Consider the following 20,916-nt stretch of genomic DNA (forward strand, 5'->3'; position numbering starts at 1 on the left):
TGTGAGGTAGCAGTGCTAACCATTGAGCCACCGTGTCACCCCATAGTCACCACTTTTTGCCTCTTGCTTTTTGAACTATGGTGTCGCTTTAGAAGTTTTCAAATTCTCAGATACTTCTCCAGAATCCAAAGAATTTTGGAAAAGTACAACCAAAGCATCCACTATCTTTATAGCAAATCTTTTTCAGAATCCTTGAATGCTTGCTAAGAGACTTATTTACCTTTCGCCTAGTTAGCTTGTCAGATAATATTTCTCTAGTAATGGTTCTGGTACTTTATTCCTCACCTCTGTTCTTTATCAGTGGGATGTTCAAAGTATCTTCCACCATGAAAAAAAATGTTTAATTCCTCTGTCAGTTCTTTGTTCCCAATAACAGTCTCCCCAGATTCATTTTCTGCAGGACCTGTGTTCATCTTTGACCTCCCTTCCTTTATACCTTATTGTCAGTTTTCATATTCATTTATATTTGACCTCTGTCTTTAATATCTTTTTTGAATTCCTTTGTTGGATTCTTTTATCACAGTCTTCAGGACTATCACTGACTTTTGCCTCCTTCTATGGTTTTTCTTTCAATTTTAACTCTTAACTTCCTTGATTAGCCTTTGTCAGTTTATCCCTCACTTAGAATCTGCTCTTTAGTGGGTTGAATTTTTGCCGAGACTCGTGAATGATCTTCAACATCTGCCACTGCTTGCTTACTGTCATTCCTGCTCATGCATTCGCCCAGTTAATTTTAGCTAACTGTATCCTCATCGTAATGGACCTTATTTAAGTAAAAGACAGTTGTTTCTGATGCAAATTTCTCACTGTCAAAATTAATATTAAATTCTATTATGTTATAATCACTACTTCTTAGGTGATGTTTTATTCTCTGATCATTTATTGCACTTGCCTCATTGTCCATTACTAGATACAAGACAACCCACTCCATGTAACTTGTATTCATGGCATACCTAAATGCTGTACCATTCTTGCAGCATTCACAATTTTATTGATTTTTTTTACTGTGTGATATTCTAATTCTTGTTAGCAGGCCATTAATTGCATTCGGTGGTACTTTCTCCCTGTTTTTTGCTCAACTCAAGCGAATCTATAACTTGATATTCTGAGCTAAAATTTTATCAGGCCAAATTTGTTTTTGATTTTGGGGAGACAGTGACCTCACTGGAGTCACAAAACTATTTCCTTAACCATCTGCCATTGTTGCTGAACTGTCTTAGCCCAGTAATTCAGAGGCTGAGACAGTTGATCAACAGTGCCTGATGTTTAAGGAAATAGTGACTGTCAGCACAGATATATGTTCTGTTGAGGAAGAAGGATCCTAGAGAAAGGATAAGCTGACCATGATTTTTTTTATATAGGTATTTTTATTGAAAAGAAAATTTTTCAGATTTTTAACAAAATCTCAAAAGTAGTACCAACAAGTAATAGCACCAGTATAAAACTAAATAAGAAGAAAAAAACAAAAAAAGGGAAAAAGCCCAACTAACTACAAATCTATCCTATAAACAACCAAAACATAAAATAGAATATCATACATTACTAGCAGTAAATGACAAAATAATTAAATAACTAGATACATGCTCAAAATAGATTTACATCAAGACATAATGGAACCAGTATTTATACAGGATTCCTCCTCCTGGGGGTCCCTGAACCATCCAGAACCATTACCAAAGCCAGACAAAAGCCCTAGACAGTATGCTGAAATATCTGTGTTGATGTAGTTTTAAAAGGGCTGCCATGTTTTATAAAATAATTTCGTTTCTTGGTGCACCATATTTGTGAGGAAGTCTAGGGGGATATATTCTGTGACTATCCTGTGCCAATTTGAAAGTCCTGGAGGGCCTTCAGCTACCCAATTCACTAAAATATTTTTCCTTGCACAAAAGAGACTGGCAAATAATTTCCTCCCAGACACATCCAGGGAGGGAAAATCTGAAGAGCCCAAAAGCAGGGCCACTGGATCCAATTCAATCTCCATACCCAAGATCTCTGTCAAGGCATTCGCTTCTCTATTCCAATACCTACAGATCTTATGGCATGTCCATAGACAATGCGTGAGAGCGCCAACTTCTATTTTACATTTAGGACACATTGGGGATGTTCCTGTCTTGAATTTTGCGAGTCGTTCAGGTGCCATATGAGTCCTATGAAGTGCCTTTAATTGAATAGCCTGAGTTCTATTACAAATCGAGATCTTTCTGGCATTTTCCCAGATGTCCTCCCACTTCTAAAGAGATTTTCAATTCTAATTCTTGATTCTAGGTTTTAAATAATCGTTCCATGTCCTTCGATACCTTATTGACAATAGACAATAGGTGCAGGAGGAGGCCATTCTGCCCTTTGAGCCTGCACCACCATTCAATATGATCATGGCAGATCATCCTTAATCAGGATCCTGTTCCTGCCTTACCTCCATAACCCTTGATTCCATTATCCTTGAAAGCTCTATCCAACTCTTTCTTAAATGAATCCAGAGACTGGTCCTCCACTGCCCTCTCGGGCAGAGCATTCCACACAGCCACCACTCTCTGGGTGAAGAAGTTTCTCTTCATCTCTGTCCTAAATGGTCTACCCTGTATTTTTAAGCTATGTCCTCTGGTTCGGCACTCACCCATCAGCGGAAACATGTTTCCTGCCTCCAGAGTGTCCAATCCTTTAATAATCTTATATGTCTCAATCAGATCCCCTCTCAGTCTTCTAAACTCAAGGCTATATAAGCCCAGTCGCTCCAGTCTTTCAGTGTAAGGTAATCCCGCCATTCCAGGAATTGACCTCATGAACCTACACTGCACTCCTTCAATAGCCAGAATGTCTTTCCCCAAATTTGGCGACCAGAACTGCACACAGTACTCCAGGTGTGGTCTCACTAGAGCCCTGTACAGCTGCAGAAGAACCTCTTTGCTTCTATACTCAATCCCTCTTGTTATGAAGGCCAGCATGCTATTAGCCTTCTTCACTACCTGCATGCTTACCTTCATTGACTGGTGTACAAGAACACCCAGATCTCTCTGTACTGCCCCTTTACCTAAATTGATTCCATTTAGGTAATAATCTGCCTTCCTGTTCTTGCCACCAAAGTGGATAACCATACATTTATCCACATTAAACTGCATCTGCCCACTCACCTAAGCTGTCCAGGTCACCCGGTAATCTCCTAACATCTTTATCACATTTCACCCTGCCACCCAGCTAATGTTATTACTAATATCATCTTCTATATCATTAACATACATAGTAAAAAGCTGCAGTCCCAGTACTGATCCCTGCGGTACCCCACTGGGCACTGTCTGCCATTCTGAAATGGAGCTGTTTATCATTACTCTTTGTTTCCTGTCAGCCAACCAATTTTCAATCCAAGTTAGTACTTTGCCCCCAATACCAGGCGCCCTAATTTTGCTCACTAACCTCCTATGTGGGACTTTATCAAAAGCTTTCTGAAAGTCCAGGTACACTACATCTGCTGGATCTCCCTCGTCCATCTTCAGAGTTACATCCTCAAAAAATTCCAGAAGATTAGTCAAGCATGATTTCCCCTTCATAAATCCATGCTGACTCATACCTATCCTGTTACTCCTAACCAGATGTATCATAATTTCATCCTTTATAATAGACTCCAGCATCTTTCCCTCCACTGGGATCAGACTAACTGGTCTATAATTTCCTGTTTTCTCTCTCCCAATTTTCTTAAAAAGTGGTACAACGTTAGCCACCCTCCAATCCGCAGGAACTGATCCCGAATCTATCGAACTCTGGAAAATAATCACCAACGCATCCATGATTTCTCGAGCCACCTCCTTCAGTACCCTGGGATGTAGACCATCAGGCCCCGGGAACTTTTCAACCTTCAGACCTAACAGTCTCTCCAACACCAATTCCTGGCAAATATAAATTCCCTTCAGTTCAGGTCCTTCAGCCACTGTTACCTCAGGGAGATTGCTTGTGTTTTCCCCAGTGAACACAGATCTGAAGTACCTATTCAATTCTTCTGCCATTTCTTTGTTTCCCGTAATATATTCCCCTGTTTCTGTCTTCAAGGGCCCAATTTCACTCCCCTCTGAAAGAAGAAATTCCTCTTCATATCTGTTTTAAATGGACAGCATGTTATTCTGAGATTGTACCTAGATTCTCCCACAATGGGAAACCACTTTCCTGCATCAACCCTGCCAAGCCCCTTAAGAATCTTGTATGTTTCAATAAGGTTATATCTCTTCTAACTTCCAGTGTATACAGGTCCAACCTGCTCAACCTTTCCTCATAAGACCGCCCCTGAATACCTGGTATCAGCCTAATGAACCTTCCCTGGACTGCCTCCAATGCCAGTATACCCTTCTTTCGATTAGGAAACCAAAACTGCTTGCGGTATCCCAGTTGTGATCTGGCTAGTGCTTGTACAGTTTTAGCAAAACCTCCCTAGTTTGATATTCAATTCCCTTTAAAGTAAAGGGCAACATTCTGTTTGACTTCCTATTAGCCCCTGAATGTGGACGCTAGCTCTGTGCACTACTGTAGTTACTTGATTTGCTAAGACACTGGTCCTTTTTTGGTGCCAAAGGAATAGCGTCCTCTTAGTTTGGATGTCAACCATAAATTGACATTTCTTCCCTCGTGCAAATTTAGCACTTTAGTCTGTATACACTGTACAAATTTGCTCATGATTCATGTTTTAATTTCAGCAGCTGCTCAACTCTTAAAAGATCCTAATTTCTTGTCTGGTCAGTGTTTCTTGTTCCCACACGAGACATGGTAACCTGATCAAACCCTCCTATTACTAGTTCTTCTCTAGAGACATACTTGGCTCCATGCAAACAACACAACATCCTGATTGCCTGCATGTGAGAGGTATTTACAGTTTTGGCCACATTCCAATTAATCCATTTTTTTTGAATGCATGAAATCCAGTTAACCAAGTCTAATGGCAATTTGCACATCAAGATGTATTGACAAAGACTCTTTGTCATATGATAACCAGATCAGATCGTTGTCTTCTAACTTGCCCTTAAGAAGTTTAGAATGCTGTTGTGATCATGTTGGTTGGGGGAGAAAAATGTCCTTGTCCTACTAGTTGTTAATTTCATCATGTCTGATTACATGAAGTGACTGTTCAGGCACACCATGCCAATTCAAGTATTCCATTTAACTGAACCCATTACACACATACCCTTAAACAGAACACTGCCATTTAAGTTATTTTTGTGGTTTTAATTACCTACCAAGAAACGTATATTCATCTCGCTTAGGTTGAACAATGCACCAATCCAAGGATTCACTGACGATGTCGGTAACAAAACCACTATAAGAATGAGCTACCCAGAGGGAGCACCAAAATCTCAGTTTGAGTACGATCCTTATATGCTGTTTGTTGCTGTAATGTACAAGGGAGTAGATTTCAGCTGGCTGAAGGCCATGATTAAAAAGGAAAGAGTGGTGAGTAGATTCACTAAAATTTCAACATTTCTCACTGATGTATATTTGCATAAGTACTACGACTGATTTTTGCTATGATCTATATGGAATAATGGTTGACTCCTGTGGTAATACAATTGGATGTAGTAAACCTCATTACCACTATAAATGGCCGTCCATTTAAAATTTCAAAGACATTGGTAAACCTTAGCCATCAGGCTGTATACTGAATCTTCGAATGCTGAGATACTTGACCTTTTATGCAGTAGACGTATTCTGTACTTTGCACATTTTTTATATCTCTGCATTCTTTGGCTATCAAGATGCATTGACAAATCCAATTTTGTATTTCTTGGAGATGGTATGATATAACCAGAACAAATCTTCGTCCTGTAACTTTTCCTTAAGACTTTTGCATTGCTGTTGTAACCATGTGTGACTTCTGCTGCATAACAGATATAAAGTTGATGGAGGGCTGTTACTCTCACTAGAGAAAGATCACAGTTGATTAAATCTCAGGGTCACCATGCCTCAGGCAAGGGAAAAGGTTGAGAAGGAGAGTCCTTCGTGGTAACCTCAGCCAGTATGGAAACTTAATCCACATTGTTGGCATCACTTTGCATTGCAAACTACCAATCCAGCCAATAGAGCTAACCAGCTCACTCCATAACAGGTACCTAGCTAAAGAACCTGACATTGTTCATAATCTGGTTTACAGTTCCTTTGTATTATTCACTTTTTGCCAATATTGCAGTGATGGTACAACAGCTTGAGTTTTTTGTAGTGATGACGATATTCTTTAAAATCTATTCAAGCAATGTGTGCGCAGCTGGTTAAACTAGCATTTATTGTCCATCCCTAAATGGCCCTGAAGCAGGTGGAAGTGAGTTTCTGGAACTGCTACAGTCCTCATGGGTAGACCCACAATGCTGTTCGGAAAAGAGTTCCAGGATTTTGATCCACCAACAATAAAGCAAAAACGATTTAATTTTAAGCCAGGATGGTGTGACTTAAAAGGGAAGTTGTTTGCTGGTGGTGTTTCCATGCATCTGCATCTCAGACTACTGTGCTGACTAGTAATTCCTATTTCAAGATGTTAGTTTCTTAAAATATTTCATTTTGGTGTTTATACTTGTTTTTTTCTTTTTCCATTGTGAAGACTGATGCAATGTATAAATTGAAGACAGTATTCAGATTTTATGGGCCTACACACAGATTACTTATGTGATCCATCATGGGCCCTACTTTTTCCCTGATTGTTCTTTGTCTTTTCATATACTTTAAAAAATCCCTTTTGAGTTTTTCTTTATTCAAACTGTCTGCTTGCACATGCACTTTTCGTAGCTTTCTAATTTATTTTTAAAGTTCCCCCTTGCACTTTTTATACTCCCATAGGGACTCAGCTTTGAGCCCTTAGCATTTGTCATGAGCTTCTTTCCTAATCTTGACATCAGGGTTCTCTGGTTTTGGTTCTGCCCTTTGCCCTGTACCCTCTCTGTTTCGTCCTTTTAATGCTCCCCATTGCTCTGACACAGTTTTATCTGCAATTAGCTGCTCCCAGAGCATTTGGGCCCAGTTGTATTTACGTAAGAGCATGAGAAATAGGAGCAGAAGTAGGCCATCTGGCCTGTTGAGCCTCCTCTGCCATTCAATAAGATCATGGCTGATCTTTTTGTGGACTCTGCTCCATTTACCCACCTGCTCACCATAATCCTTCATTCCTTTAACTTTTCAAAAATATACATGTAAAAACATTCAATGAGGTAGCCTCAACTGCTTCACTGGGCAGAGAATTCCACAGATTCACAACTGTCTGGGTGAAGACATTCTTCCTCAACTCAGTCCTAAACCTGATTTTCCCTTATATTGAGGCTAGAATCTCCTTTCTCAAGTAAGGAGACCAAATCTGTACTCCAGGTGTGGCCTCACCACACCATAAACAGCAGTATTACCTCCTTATTTTTATACTCCATTTAACAATGAAGGGCAGTATTCCATTTGTGTTCTTAGTCACCTGCTGCACCTGTAAATGAATTTGTGATTCATGCACAAGGACATCCAGGTCCTTCTGTATAGCAGCATGCTGCAATTTTTAACTATTTAAGTATTAACTAATGTTGCTGTTATTCTTTCCAAATTGGATGACCTCGCATTTATTGACATTGTATTCCATCTGCCAGACATTTTCCCAGTCACTTAGCCTATCTATATCCTCTGCACACTTTGACTTACGACTCATCTTCATGTCATCTGTGAACTTTGACACACTACACTTGGTCCCAAGCTCTAAAACATCTTATATTGTAAATCATTGCAGTCCTAGCACTGATCCCTGAGGCACACCACTAGCCATTGATCGCCAACCTGAAAAAAACCCATTTAACACCCGTTTCTTTCTTTTCGTTAACCAATCCTCTACTCATGCTGGTATATTACTTGTAGTATAGTGCACCTTTTATCTTATGCAGCAGCCTTTTGTATGGCACTTTGTCAAATACCTTCTGGAAATGTTCCCTATTGTCCACTGCACTTGAAACGTCCTCGAAGGCTTCCAGCAACTTAGTTAAACATGGTCTCCCTTTTGTGAACCTATGCTGTGTCTGCTCAACGGGATAATTTCTCTCCAGATGTCTTGCTATTTCTTCCTTATTGGTAGATTCAAGTATTTTTCCCACTAACAGGCCTATAGTTACCTCCCTTTTGTCTGCTTGCTTTTTTAAACTGTAGCATCACATTTGCTGTTTTCCAATCTGCCATAACTGCCTCAGAGTCCAATGAATTTTGGAAAATTACCATGAGTGCATTTGCTGTTTTCCCCTGCAATCTCTTTGTATCCTGGGATGCATTCCATCAGGGCCAGAAGACTTATCTACCTTTAGTCACATTAGCTTGCCCAACTTTACCTCTTTAGTGATAATGATCCTTTCTAGGTCCTCATCTCTTCAATGCCTTAGTCACGTCCTCATTTCCCATTATTAAATCCCCCTTGTCATCCTGTAAAGGACAAATGTTTATCTTAGACATTCTTTTTCTTTTTATTTATTTGTAAAAACCTCTACTGTTTGTTTTTATAGTCTGAGCTCGTAATCTATCTTATCTTTATAGCTTTTCTGATGGCTTTTTGTTGACCTTTTAAAGATTTGTCAATCTTTTATTTTCTCATTAATCTTTGCCACTTTGTATGTGTTAGCTTTCAATTTTATACCATCCTTTTTTTCCTTAGTTATCCATGGCTGTCCTTTTCCTACGGTCCTTCCTTTTCACTGGTATATACTTTTTCTGAGCATGGAGAAAACTTGCTTTGAAAGTCTGCCACCATTCCTAAATTGTCCCACTATGTAGTCTTTGCTCCCAGTCTACCTTAATCAATTCCTCCCTCATCCCATTGTAGTCTTCTTTAAGCACAAGATACTGGCATTGGATTTTACCTTCTCAATCTCTATCTATATTTTAAATTCAACTATACCTGATCGCTCCTTGTAAGAAAATCCCTAACTATAAAATCATTAATTATTTCTGTCTCATCGCACAGGACCTGATCTAGGATATCTTGCTCCCTTGTAGGTTCCATTATAATTGCCTTACCATGTTTACATGCATCTATTATTTCTTTATTTTTTGCTTGCCCCGTTGTGATATTATAATTTGGTGCGTTATAAATTATGTCAATCAGTGAATTTTTCCTTTTACTCTTTCTAATTTCCACCCATATTGTCTTATGGTCTTATTATTAAGCTGGGAAGTGTTCAGGAGAGATTGACTAGGATGTTGCCGAGGATGGAAGGTTTGGGTTATAAAGAATTACTGGATAGGCTGGAACTTTTTCACTGGAGTTTAGGAGGTTGAGAGATGACCTGATAGAAGCATATAAAATAATGACAGGTATAGGTAGAGTTCATGGTAGTTGTCTTTGTCCTAGATAGGGGATTTCAAGACTGGGGGCACATTTTTAAGGTGAGAGGAAAGAGATTTTTTAAAAAAAGACAGGAGCAAAATTTTTTTAAGAGGGTAGTGCTCATGTGGAATGAACTTCCTGAGGAAGTGGTGGATGTGGGCACAATTACAACATTTAAAAGACATTTGAATGATTACTTGAATTGGTAAGGTTTAGAGGGATGTGCACCAGGAGCGCAGGACTACTTTAGTTTGTGTTCGACATGGACTGGTTGGACAGCGGATCTGTTTCTGTGCTGTATGACTCTGACTGTCCACAGATGCTGTCAGATCCGCTGCACTTTTTCAGCATTCTGTGTTTTGTTTCAGATTCCATCATCCACAGTATTTGTCTTTTAACAAAATAAGGCAGATGCAACAAGCAATTAGGAAGGCAGATATTATGTCAGCCTTCATTTCAAGGGGATTTGAATTCAGAAGTAGGAATGTCTTACTGCGGCTATATAGAACCTTAGTGAGACCATACCTGGAGTACACTGTGCAGGTTTGGCCTCCCTACCTAACAAAGGATATATTTACAATGGAGAGAATACGAAAGTTCACTAGGCTGATACACCAGGAATGGCAGGGCTATCGTGTGAGGAGAGCTTAGTTTGACTGAATCTGTGTTCACTAAAGTTTAGAGGACTGAAAGAGATCTGATTGAAAAATATAAAATTCTAGGAGATCTAGCCACACTAGGTTCAGGGAGGAAGTTTTCTATGGTTTAGAATTCTAGAAATACGGGTCACAGACTCCAGACATGGTATCCAGTAGGCAATATATCACATCTGTGGCTGTAAGAATATCTGCCTACTCCTCCACTAACAAATCCCCAACCACTACTGGCCTTCCACATTTCGTCCTCCCCATCTCTGAGTTGCTAGACCTCCCACAGCATCACCTTGGTTCTGGTTGGCCTCCACAGAGTAACAGTAACTTTCATTGTTTTCTAATGCCAAAAGGTTGTTTGCAAGTGCATGACTTTGGAATTGCCTCACTGTCTGCCTGGCCCCCTACTTTTGTCTGGTTGTCACCCATTCCTTTTCTGTTTACATTTCTTTAAACTGTGGAGTGGCCACACACTGAAATGTGCTGTCCACCAACCTCTGCTCTGCAAATGCTCCTAGTGCCCTCAGCAGCAGTTCAAGCTCCAAAGCTAGAGTTGCACTAGCTGGAGGCACCCTACACATATGGCCATCCAGGGGAGCCTGGAAATTCCCAAATAGTATAGCACCTGCATATCATGGTCCTAAGCTCCCCAGACATTTTTAACTAAATGAAATATGGATCCTTGTTTTTATTTTACCATTACTCCTACTTATTCTGATTTATGTTAGGCAAACAACCAGAGCCCCTTTACTCTATTTAATGAAGAAATTTAGTTTTCAAGTTCCAAAATATTAATGATCTGTGTGACGTTTTAAATTGTACTTAGGGTCTTAATTTAAGTAATTATCCAGTTGAGAGATGAAAGAAAAAAAATCTATTTCATCTTCTCTGATGATTAGATTAGATTAGGTTCCCTACAGTGTGGAAACAGGTCCTTTGGCCCAACAAGTCCACACTGGCCCTCAGAGTAATTCACCCAGACCCATTTCCCTCTGACTAATGCACCTAACACTATGGGCAATTTAGCATGGTCAATTCACCTACTGCACATCTTTGGACTATGGGAGGAAACCGGAGCAAACCCACACAGACACTGGGAGACTGTGCAAACTCCATACAGACAGTCGTCCGAGGCTGGAATCGAACCTGGGACGCTGGTGCTGTGAGGCTGCAGTGCTAACCACTGAGCCACCGTGCCACCCCATTATATAAATTTCAGTGTTGTTGAAGCAGCTCTGCTGCTGATCTCTCTGCTTCTGGGCTCTCTTCACTCTTATTGCTCCTTTTAACCTTCTTCCCGAGTCCCAAGATTCTGAGGCACCATGTGTTTAAGTTGGAAAATTGTCTCCCCGTATCGGTTGTAATGAAAGTGCCCGAGGCAAATATGTAGAAATGGTAAAATAAATTAATTGCTGTAACATTGAATGGAACGAACTATTGTCACTTGCATTTTATAGTGAACAATACAGTGAAAGGTTAAAAAATCACCACAGTCTGGTGCCATTTGAATAGTAAAAATGTAGCTCTACATAAACATCTGTTAACTTTTGCTATCTTCTTTACCACTTAGTCATTTTGGGAAAGAATTTGGTTTTGGCAGAAAGTTACGGAGGAATTACCAATTAAACCAACACAATTTCGAATTCTGAATCCTGAAATTATCCGCGAAACAGCTCTGGATCTACTGCAGTTACCTGAACCTCGATCAAAACTCTGGGGTTGGCACCAGGTAAGGGCTGAATTTGGGGTATTTGAACGAAGAAATGTGGTTTGGGAAATGGAGTTTGGAGAAAAATGATTTTGAGGCCTGGTAATATGATTATCCACGTTTAGTAGGCAGTTGCACTGGTTTTTGATTGTGGGAGTAGTATCCTTTAATATTTGCTTGAAGCAAAAATGTAATTCTGATTGTGAAGCACTAAAATGTAATGTTTCAAAAGCCTTTTCTGCATCCAGTGTGATTCACTTCTGTATCCATAGTGATGAATGTTATATTGCAGGGCATTTGATATGCTGAGAAACTTTGTTTTGTACAATTTAGAGAAAAACTTCTTGCACTTTCATAGCATCTCTCATGACCACCAGACAGCTCAAATAGGTTTAGAATGGGTGACATACCTTTTTGAAATAGAGTCACTGTTGTAAAAATGGATAGAGTTGGATATTCAACATAAAGTTCTATTTTATGCCCTGTTTGCTCCTGGTTTTCATTGCATTATTTCTAAGGTAGCCACTATTTTTAAATACCCTTTCAGTATTTGTTAAATATTCTATTACTCTATTAAATATTCTGTTAGCTGTTTCCATGTATCTTAACTGTGCCTAAAACTCCTGAAATTCTGAAGTGTTTTCATCCCCATCCTTCTCTTCATTGTAACCATTCTGTGCTTCCACATCTTCTCATAACTTGTGTTTGATTCTCCATGTCAATCACTATATGCTATCCAGTGCCAGGATGTCTTTCTCATTGTGTGACCAGATTATACTTAGGATAGTTTCAGATCTGAATGCTATACAAACTCAGTCATTTCCTGCAATTTTTGTGTACTTCCTATGGCTGAAAATCCTATTTAATTTTTTATTGGCATCATATACATTGCTTATGTCCAACAGCATTTCGAAATTAGTCAAGTTTTAAATCACTCATGGGGAGTGGGTGTCACTGGCTGGGCCAGCATTTATTGTCTGTTCTTAATTTCCTTTGAGAAGATGATGCTGAGTTACCACCTTCAATCACTGCAGTCTATATGCTGAAGGTAGGTGGTAGCCCCAATGCTGTTGGGAGGGAGTTCCAGGATTTTGGTCCAGCTACATTGAAGGAACAGCAATATATTTCCATGTAAGGATAGTTGGAAGGCATCCTCCAGTTGGTGGTGTTCCCATGTTATCTGTTGCCCTTTGATATTCTAGATGGAATTGGTCATGGATTTAGAAAATGCTGACTTGGTGAGGCTTGGTGTGCTTCTGAATGCTTCTTGTAGATGTATACGCTGCTGCTACGGAGGGTTAGTGGTGGATGTTTGTGGATATGCTGCCAGTTGAGCAGGTTGCTTTGTCTTGGATGGTGTTAAGTTTCATTCTAGACTAGTGGCAAGTATTCTGTCACAATCCTGACTTGTAGCTGGTAGACAGGCTTTGGCAGAGTCAGGAGGTGAGTTGCAATATTCCTAGTCTCTGACCTGGTCTTTGAGCCATTGAATTCACACGGTGAGTTCAGTTTAGTTTCTAGCCAATGTAACTCTGAGGATATTGATAGTATAGCTTGCTACACCATTTCAGAGGGTACTTTCCAGACCCACAGCAATATGATTGACTGTTGTCACATGTACGCCAGACCATGTGAAAATGGTAGATTTTCTTCCTGGAAGGACAGTGAACCAGATGGCTTTTCCAACAATTGACAATGGTTTCATGTCATTAGCTTCTTTATTTTATGACATTTATTCAATTCAGATTCAACCATCTGGTATGGTGTGATTCAAACCAGGTCTCCAGCACATTACCTGCATCTCTGGATTAATAGTCTAGCGATAATACAAGTAGGCCAACATCTCCTCAGCTAAATGTCCTGTAAATAACACTATTTGTCTTGCATTAAAGAAAAATTCTGTTTGATGGTGGAGACATGAAGTAAAAACAGAGAATGCTCGAATATATTCAGCAGATTTGGCAGCATTTTTCTGCACTAGAATGTCTGATAGATGTCTACAATTAGTTAGACCTGTCCCTGCACCGTTCAAATCAAAACAGTTTAACTCATAAAGTGAAAGATGTGTGTTGATAGTATCACAGCCAGGGAAACCAAGTGTTTGGAACTTGACTGAACAGAGCAACCAACTGGATTCTCCTTCACCAGTCAAAATTATGGATTTCGAGATAAACAGCAATACGACTACGAAGTAGAATGGAGAATTTGGTGCTCAATCAACTACAATAAAATAGAGCACCTAAAATAGCTGTATTTTAAAAAAAGGGAATGTAAGGAAACATACCGAGATTTGATGATTTTTGTGTAAGGGAGGTTGAGTTGTCATATTTAAAATTTCAGTGTGATGATCTTAACATTTCATCAGTTTTACTGTCATCAACTTGAAATAATGCAGTTGTTCTTGTCTTTATAAATGCTACCATGCTTACAGTCCTTTCGCAATCTTTTAACATTACTTTTTCTCACATTATATAATATTACCATGATTATTATAATACGTTATTGGTATGGAGCAGGCCAGACCCCTCAAAACATTTCAAGAAAGTAGTCCAGACCCTAACTTTGCTAGTTGTTTGCAAAGTTAGAGTGGATATTCCAGGAGTGATGCAGCTGGATGATATGACTACTAAGTAGTGTTCAATCAACTGCAATAAAACAGAACACACAAAATGACTGTATTTTTTTTAAAAACACCAAGGGAATGTAAGGAAAAATGTTGCGATTTCATGATTTTTGTGCCAGGGAGATTGAGTTGCCATATTTACTAGCTCTAAACATCTGGGACAATTTGATTAATATCTACGTTATGAATATACCAACTCTGCACATTCAATGCCCACAGGTGAAATGTTGTCTTTGCAACTCTCAGCAACATCTGACTATTCACAACTAGGGTCTTGGCTATCTTCTTAATATACTTTGAAGGGGTTTGATCTGATCCATAACAATAGTATATTAATTTTAGAACACAGAAGAATTTCGTCGCTAAATAAAACAAACTCCTGAAGAAACTCAGCAAATATGGCACATCTACAGAGAAAGAAACAGTGTTAACATTTCAAGTCCAGTATGGTTCTTTGGAACTGAAAGGAGTTGGAAAGAATTTCCTGGCTCACTTCTAATGCTTTGGAGAACTATTCCAAAACAGTTAAAAGTTCATTATGAGAGCTCTACCCCATTATAAAACCCAATATTTCTTTGATTCTTTGATCCATGACAGTTTCTGCTAAAGAAAGGCACACATATAGTCCTATTCTTAAGGCTAACTGGCCAACCTGAAAAATTAATTCAGTATTATGAAACTGATTTTTTTAATGGAACCTGATATAAAGAATTTAACATTTTCTGTAGACCATTCCCCTGGATCAGATAGCACGGTGTAAAATCATAAGTGATGGTATGTGTATGGAATGAGCTGCCAGAGGAAGTGGTGGAGGCTGGTACAATTACAGCATTTAAAAGGCATCAGGACGGGTATATGAATAGGAACGATTTGGAGGAATATGGGCCAAGTGCTGGCAAATGGGACTAGATTAGATTAAGATATCTGGTCGGCATGGACGAGTTGGACAGAAGGGTCTGTTTCTTTCCTGTACATCTCCATGACTCAGTTGGCTCATTGATCCTGTTCCACCATTTGATAAAATTGTAGCTGCCATAATTGTGGCATTGTTCAGATGATACCAGTATGATCTCTTGGCTTCATTTAAAATTTTCCCTCAACCTGTATAATTGTAAGTTGTTAAGAAGGCATACAGTGTTTTAGCTTTTATTAATAGAGGGATCAAGTTCCGGAACCATGAACTTATGCTGCAGCTGTACAAAACTCTGGTGCGGCCACATTTGGAGTATTGTGTACAGTTCTGGTCACCGCATTATAAGAAGGATGTGGAAGCTTTAGAAAAGGTGCAGAGGAGATTTACTAGGAGAGTATGGAGGGAAGGTCTTATGAGGAAAGGCTGAGGGACTTGAGGCTGTTTTTGTCAGAGAGAAGAAGGTTGAGAGGTGACTTAATAGAGACATATAAGATAATCAGAGGGTTGGATAGGGTGGACAGGAAGAGCCTTTTTCCAAGTGTGGTGACGGGGAGCATGAATGGGCATAGCTTTAAATTGAGGGGTGATAGATATAGGACAGATGTCAGAGATAGTTTCTTTACTCAGAGAATAGTAAGGGTATGGAATGCTTTGTCTGCAACGGTAGTAGATTCGCCAACTTTAAGTACATTTAAGTCGTCATTGGACAAGCATATGGACGTACATGGAATAGTATAGGTTAGATGGGCTTCAGATCGGTATGACAGGTTGGCGCAACATCAAGGCCGAAGGGCCTGTACTGCGCTGTAATGTTCTATGTTCTATAATTGAAAGAGATCTGTCATTTATGTCATTATGTCCTATTTGCAAAGTAACTGTTTAATTTGTTTATATAGGAGTGGATGCTAGACTTAAAAGTAATTAACTGTATGTGAAGCATTCAAAGATATAATAAGCTGCTATTTGACATGTTATTCCACAGTCCAAGTGTGGTACAGATACTGACTATTGCTCCCAGTGGAATGTCTACTGCTGAAGATTCTTTGCGTCTGGGGGAGTTGTGGCGAGATGAGGGGAGCACTGACTGACTGTGGCCTTAATTCAAGAAGGGGAGAGGGGAGAGTACATGTCTGAATATAGTAAAATAATGTAAAACTTCCCATGGAAAAGCTATGAGGGACTCCCACCTGTTTCTCAGCCACAGCACACACTCATCATGGATAATATTTTCCATATATGTAAAATCTTAATTGTAGAAGATAAATAGTTACTTGGCAGTATAGGACTTGAATTTTGCTGAAAGAGGACTCATTTGGCAAAACCTCCTGCACACCACATTATTCACAATGTCAATTCAAGTGGAAAGCTAACTTTTATGCTGAATGAGAAGAGAATTATGATTGGTTGGCAAGTGGACTCTGGTAGAGGCATTGCTATGGAGAACTCATTCATCAATGCTAATTGAAGTTAATAATCAGACTTTTGTTTAAATTTAAGCACAGCAGGTTGACTGTGATTGATCTGAGAATTGAATATCTACTTTAGACAGGCACACTGTGTGAATATGTTATTTCAGCCTGTGTATTAATATATTTAAAAATGAAGTAGCTATGCAAATTAAAGTCAAAGTCTGAAAGTATTATGTGTGCTGTGTTTTCTGATTTTAGCCATTTCAAGGACATGTAGCAGCTGTTGCAGTATATTTGATTTCTGTCTTTTTCTTCCTTTGTTCTATGCTTTTCCAAAGTGATTACATAGCTGATAATGGATGTTGAACATTCTGGGAGCGTCTTGCAGGATACTTGTGTTTGTGACGTGAATATGGGGCAGACTACATGGACCAGCTGATATTCTCCTGCCAGCATGTTTTTTTCACACTTCCTTGTGTTCTTTGTTGAAACAGCTAATAACTTCAGTGTTTCATTACTTTCTAATATAGCACTTAACTTGTATTGTTTAAACTTTAAAAATCCATCTGGCATTAGCAACATAATACTATTTGATTTATATTTTAGAATATTCCTACATTGGGAGTCAGCGCTGTTGTTCTGGCTACACATTTATGTGATGAAGTCAGCTTGGCAGGATTTGGATACAACCTTAGCCAACCACAAATACCATTGCATTACTATGAAAATGTCCAGATGCAAGCTATGAAGGCCCAAACTATGCACAATGTGGAAACTGAGAGAAATTTCCTTGAAGACTTGGTTAAAGCTGGTATTGTGACAGACCTTAGTGGAGGAATTCACTGCAAATTCTGTAATAAGTTGGCAAGCACAGCTTCTGAAAGTTTGCAATTCTTTTCAAAATGAACAAGTGGTCTTCAGAGTAAATATCATTTGAAGCAAGGCCTTTTTGGCAAATCCATTGGTTAATGTTGCAGTGCTAAATGATCCTACCGAAGTCTTTTGCAGGAATTATTTTTCTCAATTGTACATCAAACATGCAGCAAGTGTAAATTTGAAAAGAAGGTATGTGATCCACTGAATTAATATGGTAATTGAGCTAAACTGGAATCATGAATGTCACTGAAGCTTTTGATGGAATGTATAATATTCTAAGCTTGGAGTATTTGTTAAATTGAAATTTTCATTTGCTTACTGCACATGATACTCTCATGTATCAATTTTTAAAAAATATATTCCTTGGATGTCACTGGATGGTAAACTCTATTCAGTATTAAGGTGATGTTAATTTGAATATTTCAATAATGAAGTTGGTAATTTGCAAAACAGATATTTTGAACATAATCCTAATGATCATTCTAGAAAAAGGCATCTCTGCCTTGGAAAGTACAAACCAATTTACATTTTGTCATACTGCATACTTGATATATATTAGAGGATTGAAACAGTAATTCTAAATGATGTAGAAGAGAAATCTTCAGAATTCACTGTTTGGTAGCCATTCCCTTCATTTGCTTTTTTGTGCAGTACTGTTTTCCTTTTTACCACTCCAACTGTAATGTTTGTTCATTCAGGATTTTCTGGAAATAATGCACTCATGTCATGTGTTGTACTCTCGCAGTTGGTTATTTCTGCCATTTGCAAAAATCACCACCTGCGATATTCTCTGGGAAAGCATTTCCTCTGGATTTGGAGTCTTGCTTGTTGATAGGACTATAGTAATTTATGATTCAGATTTTCTTACAAAAAATGCTATGGTGATGATAATGCACTTCCATAATAGTGTAAAAGAACTTGTGGTAAACTAATAGCTCATTTTATATCTTGTTTGATTTTTCTTTTAAAGAGCGTCAGGTGTGTAACAGATTACAGATTCACTGACCACCATTTCACACCTCTAAAAACTCATTCCAAGTTTTTATTACTGAGAAAATTTGAGAGTTTACTGAAGACATTTTGGTGATTGGTGATCAGTGTGTAGAATATAAGGTGACGTAAAATTCTGCCTCTGCAGAACTGTCAGTTAATAATGTAGTTAGTTGCAGACATGTTTTCTAACTTTTTGCTTCTATTTATTACTGTAAAATAAAACCATACTTGTCTACATATTCCTATTTTTATATGTACAGATAGTCACTTGACCAGCTTAACAGATGTCAAACTTGTGGAGTCTTACTGATTACAGCATATTCTTTTAAAATTTTGTACTGGAAATATTAATTGTTAATTTCTTCAGGTGGAAATATGTGATTACATTTTAAATATTTCAGCTTAGAGAAACAATTTTGGATAACCTGGTTTATTAACTGTTGCCATGGCAAATATCTTTTCTCTTTATTTGTAGGATTTTTAAAAAATGCCTCAGCTGCAATTAAATTCTGGTCTGTTTGAGAGAACTTGCTTAAATATGAGTATGGTAAGGCTTAAAATGTTATTGCTTTGCTCAATAAAGCATTTTTTTTTCTTCCCCTTGAAATTAGCCAAAAAAGATGTTGCATTCACCTTTTTGCTAATATAGATAAATGAAAGATAATGTATTGAAAGTAACTTTTAGAATTACTGTTGTTATTGAAATTTACAGATATTTACCATGGCAGCAATGTTATCACTGGAATTAATAACATATAGAAAGCTGACCAATGATCTGAAATATTTCGTAAAGTGACAATTAACTGACATTTGGCCTAAAATTTGTATGGAAACAAGGAAAAGTGTATTTGAAGAGAAATCATTGTAAAATCTGAAAAGGTTTCATCTTTACAACAGTACAATTACGACCAAAGGTGGAGAATTTTGTTCCAGCATTGCACTATGTTTTATTCTGTTTAAATTAATTATTGTACATTGTTCATTCCTTTTACTTTTGTAATGACATGCAAAATGTTATTTCAAGGTTGTCTATTCAGCCTGTTGTGTTTATAGGCAATCTTTTTCTATGAAGATTTCATCAACAAGCAAACAACCTGAGCCACCAGAAGAATTAGATAAAATAATAATGCCGTTTAGGGAGATTTACAAAACTTACTTCGTAGTAATTAAAGCAAAACACTGTGGATGTTGAAAATCTGAAACAAACAAAAGATGCTGATGAAACTCAGCAAGTTTGGCACCATCTGGCAGATAAATAATTAATGTTTTGAGTCTGGTATGATTTTGTCAATTCTGACACAGAAGCTACAAGATCTGCATTTCTCCAGAGTTCCCGAATGTGTTTGAACCATCCAGTGTTTGTTTTTATTATATATTTAATACATTTGCCAAGTGGGTGCTACTGACACAGCTTCAGTCGCGAAGGGATCCTATCGTGATGTAAAATTACATAAGGATTTCCTGTCTGGTTCCTATTGTGCCATGCTAATTTGTAAAATCTACCTCCTTGTGTAACTTTGGCAGAGAAGGCCTACTGATTGGGATTAATAAAATATTATTACAAATTTGTGATCTAATGATGTGATCTTTCAGGTTTTGGCTGTACTGTACTATTTCAGAAATTGGAATTTTCAGCGAATCTCAAATATTAAGAACACAGATGAGGCCATTTGGCCCACAGCTCTTTAAATGAGCATCATTACTGAGTGATAATCTTCTGCTTTTCTCCTACGTTGTTTGTATCCAAATAATCACCCAGTACTCTCTCAAATGCCTCAGTTGAACTTACTTCCACCACTTTTCAAGGCATTGGATTCTCTAACCTAACTGTGCTGTGTTAGGCCGGAACCTCGGGGTTCCAGTCTTTGCGAGTTCTTTGGAAGGAGAGACCGCACCAGCTTCTTTAGTTTGGAGCAGAGCACCGTTTATTTTACAGAATCAAAACTGGCAAACTGTACAACGAATTCTACAGCATGCAATTCGTTGGAGAAGGCGTTCTACCCCTCTGCTCAACTTCGCCCCAGTTATACCCCTCGCTGGCCAGTGCTCCAGGTCAGGTGTCCACGTCTGACCTTCCTGTTGGCTACTCGTTCCCGGGCAAAGCGTTCCGCTCTCTGGTTGGATGGTTTGAACTGTCTGTCTGTTTGCCTTGGAGCGACCAGTCCCGTAGACATTGTGGGGCCACTGGTCCTGCTTATTTAATTAGTGGTTTACCAGAAACAATAGTTCATTACCATTTAAGTGAGTAGTTTCGATGGTTCAATCGACAGCTCAACTAATCCAATTAGCAATGTCTACCAGTTACAAATTCCAGAGGTACAATTAACAGGCTGTCTATCAGCTAGCCTCTGATCAGATTAGGAGGCCGGCAGTTTCCAGTTCAGTAATCATGATAGTTTAACCATTTCAGGCCCAGTATTAGAAGCACTTGTTACAGTTA

The 20,916-nt window shown here is 38.5% G+C and overlaps 1 protein-coding gene across 5 annotated transcripts in view; it reads left to right on the plus strand.

Annotated features, from left to right (window-relative positions):
- LOC132827272 (lactosylceramide alpha-2,3-sialyltransferase-like) overlaps window positions 1-20,041 on the plus strand; it is an 82,401-nt gene extending 62,360 nt beyond the window's left edge. For all 5 annotated transcript variants that reach the window (XM_060843939.1, XM_060844015.1, XM_060844091.1 and 2 more), the window contains 3 exons: window positions 5,244-5,430; window positions 11,525-11,683; window positions 17,214-20,041. In XM_060843939.1, the coding sequence (XP_060699922.1) occupies window positions 5,244-5,430; window positions 11,525-11,683; window positions 17,214-17,513 (646 nt within the window). In that variant the 3' untranslated portion in view covers window positions 17,514-20,041. The remainder of the gene's footprint in view (window positions 1-5,243; window positions 5,431-11,524; window positions 11,684-17,213) is intronic.
- Window positions 20,042-20,916: the final 875 nt, after the last annotated feature.

This window comes from Hemiscyllium ocellatum, chromosome 1 (assembly GCF_020745735.1).
Source record: "Hemiscyllium ocellatum isolate sHemOce1 chromosome 1, sHemOce1.pat.X.cur, whole genome shotgun sequence".
Classification (NCBI taxonomy): Eukaryota; Metazoa; Chordata; class Chondrichthyes; order Orectolobiformes; family Hemiscylliidae; genus Hemiscyllium; species Hemiscyllium ocellatum.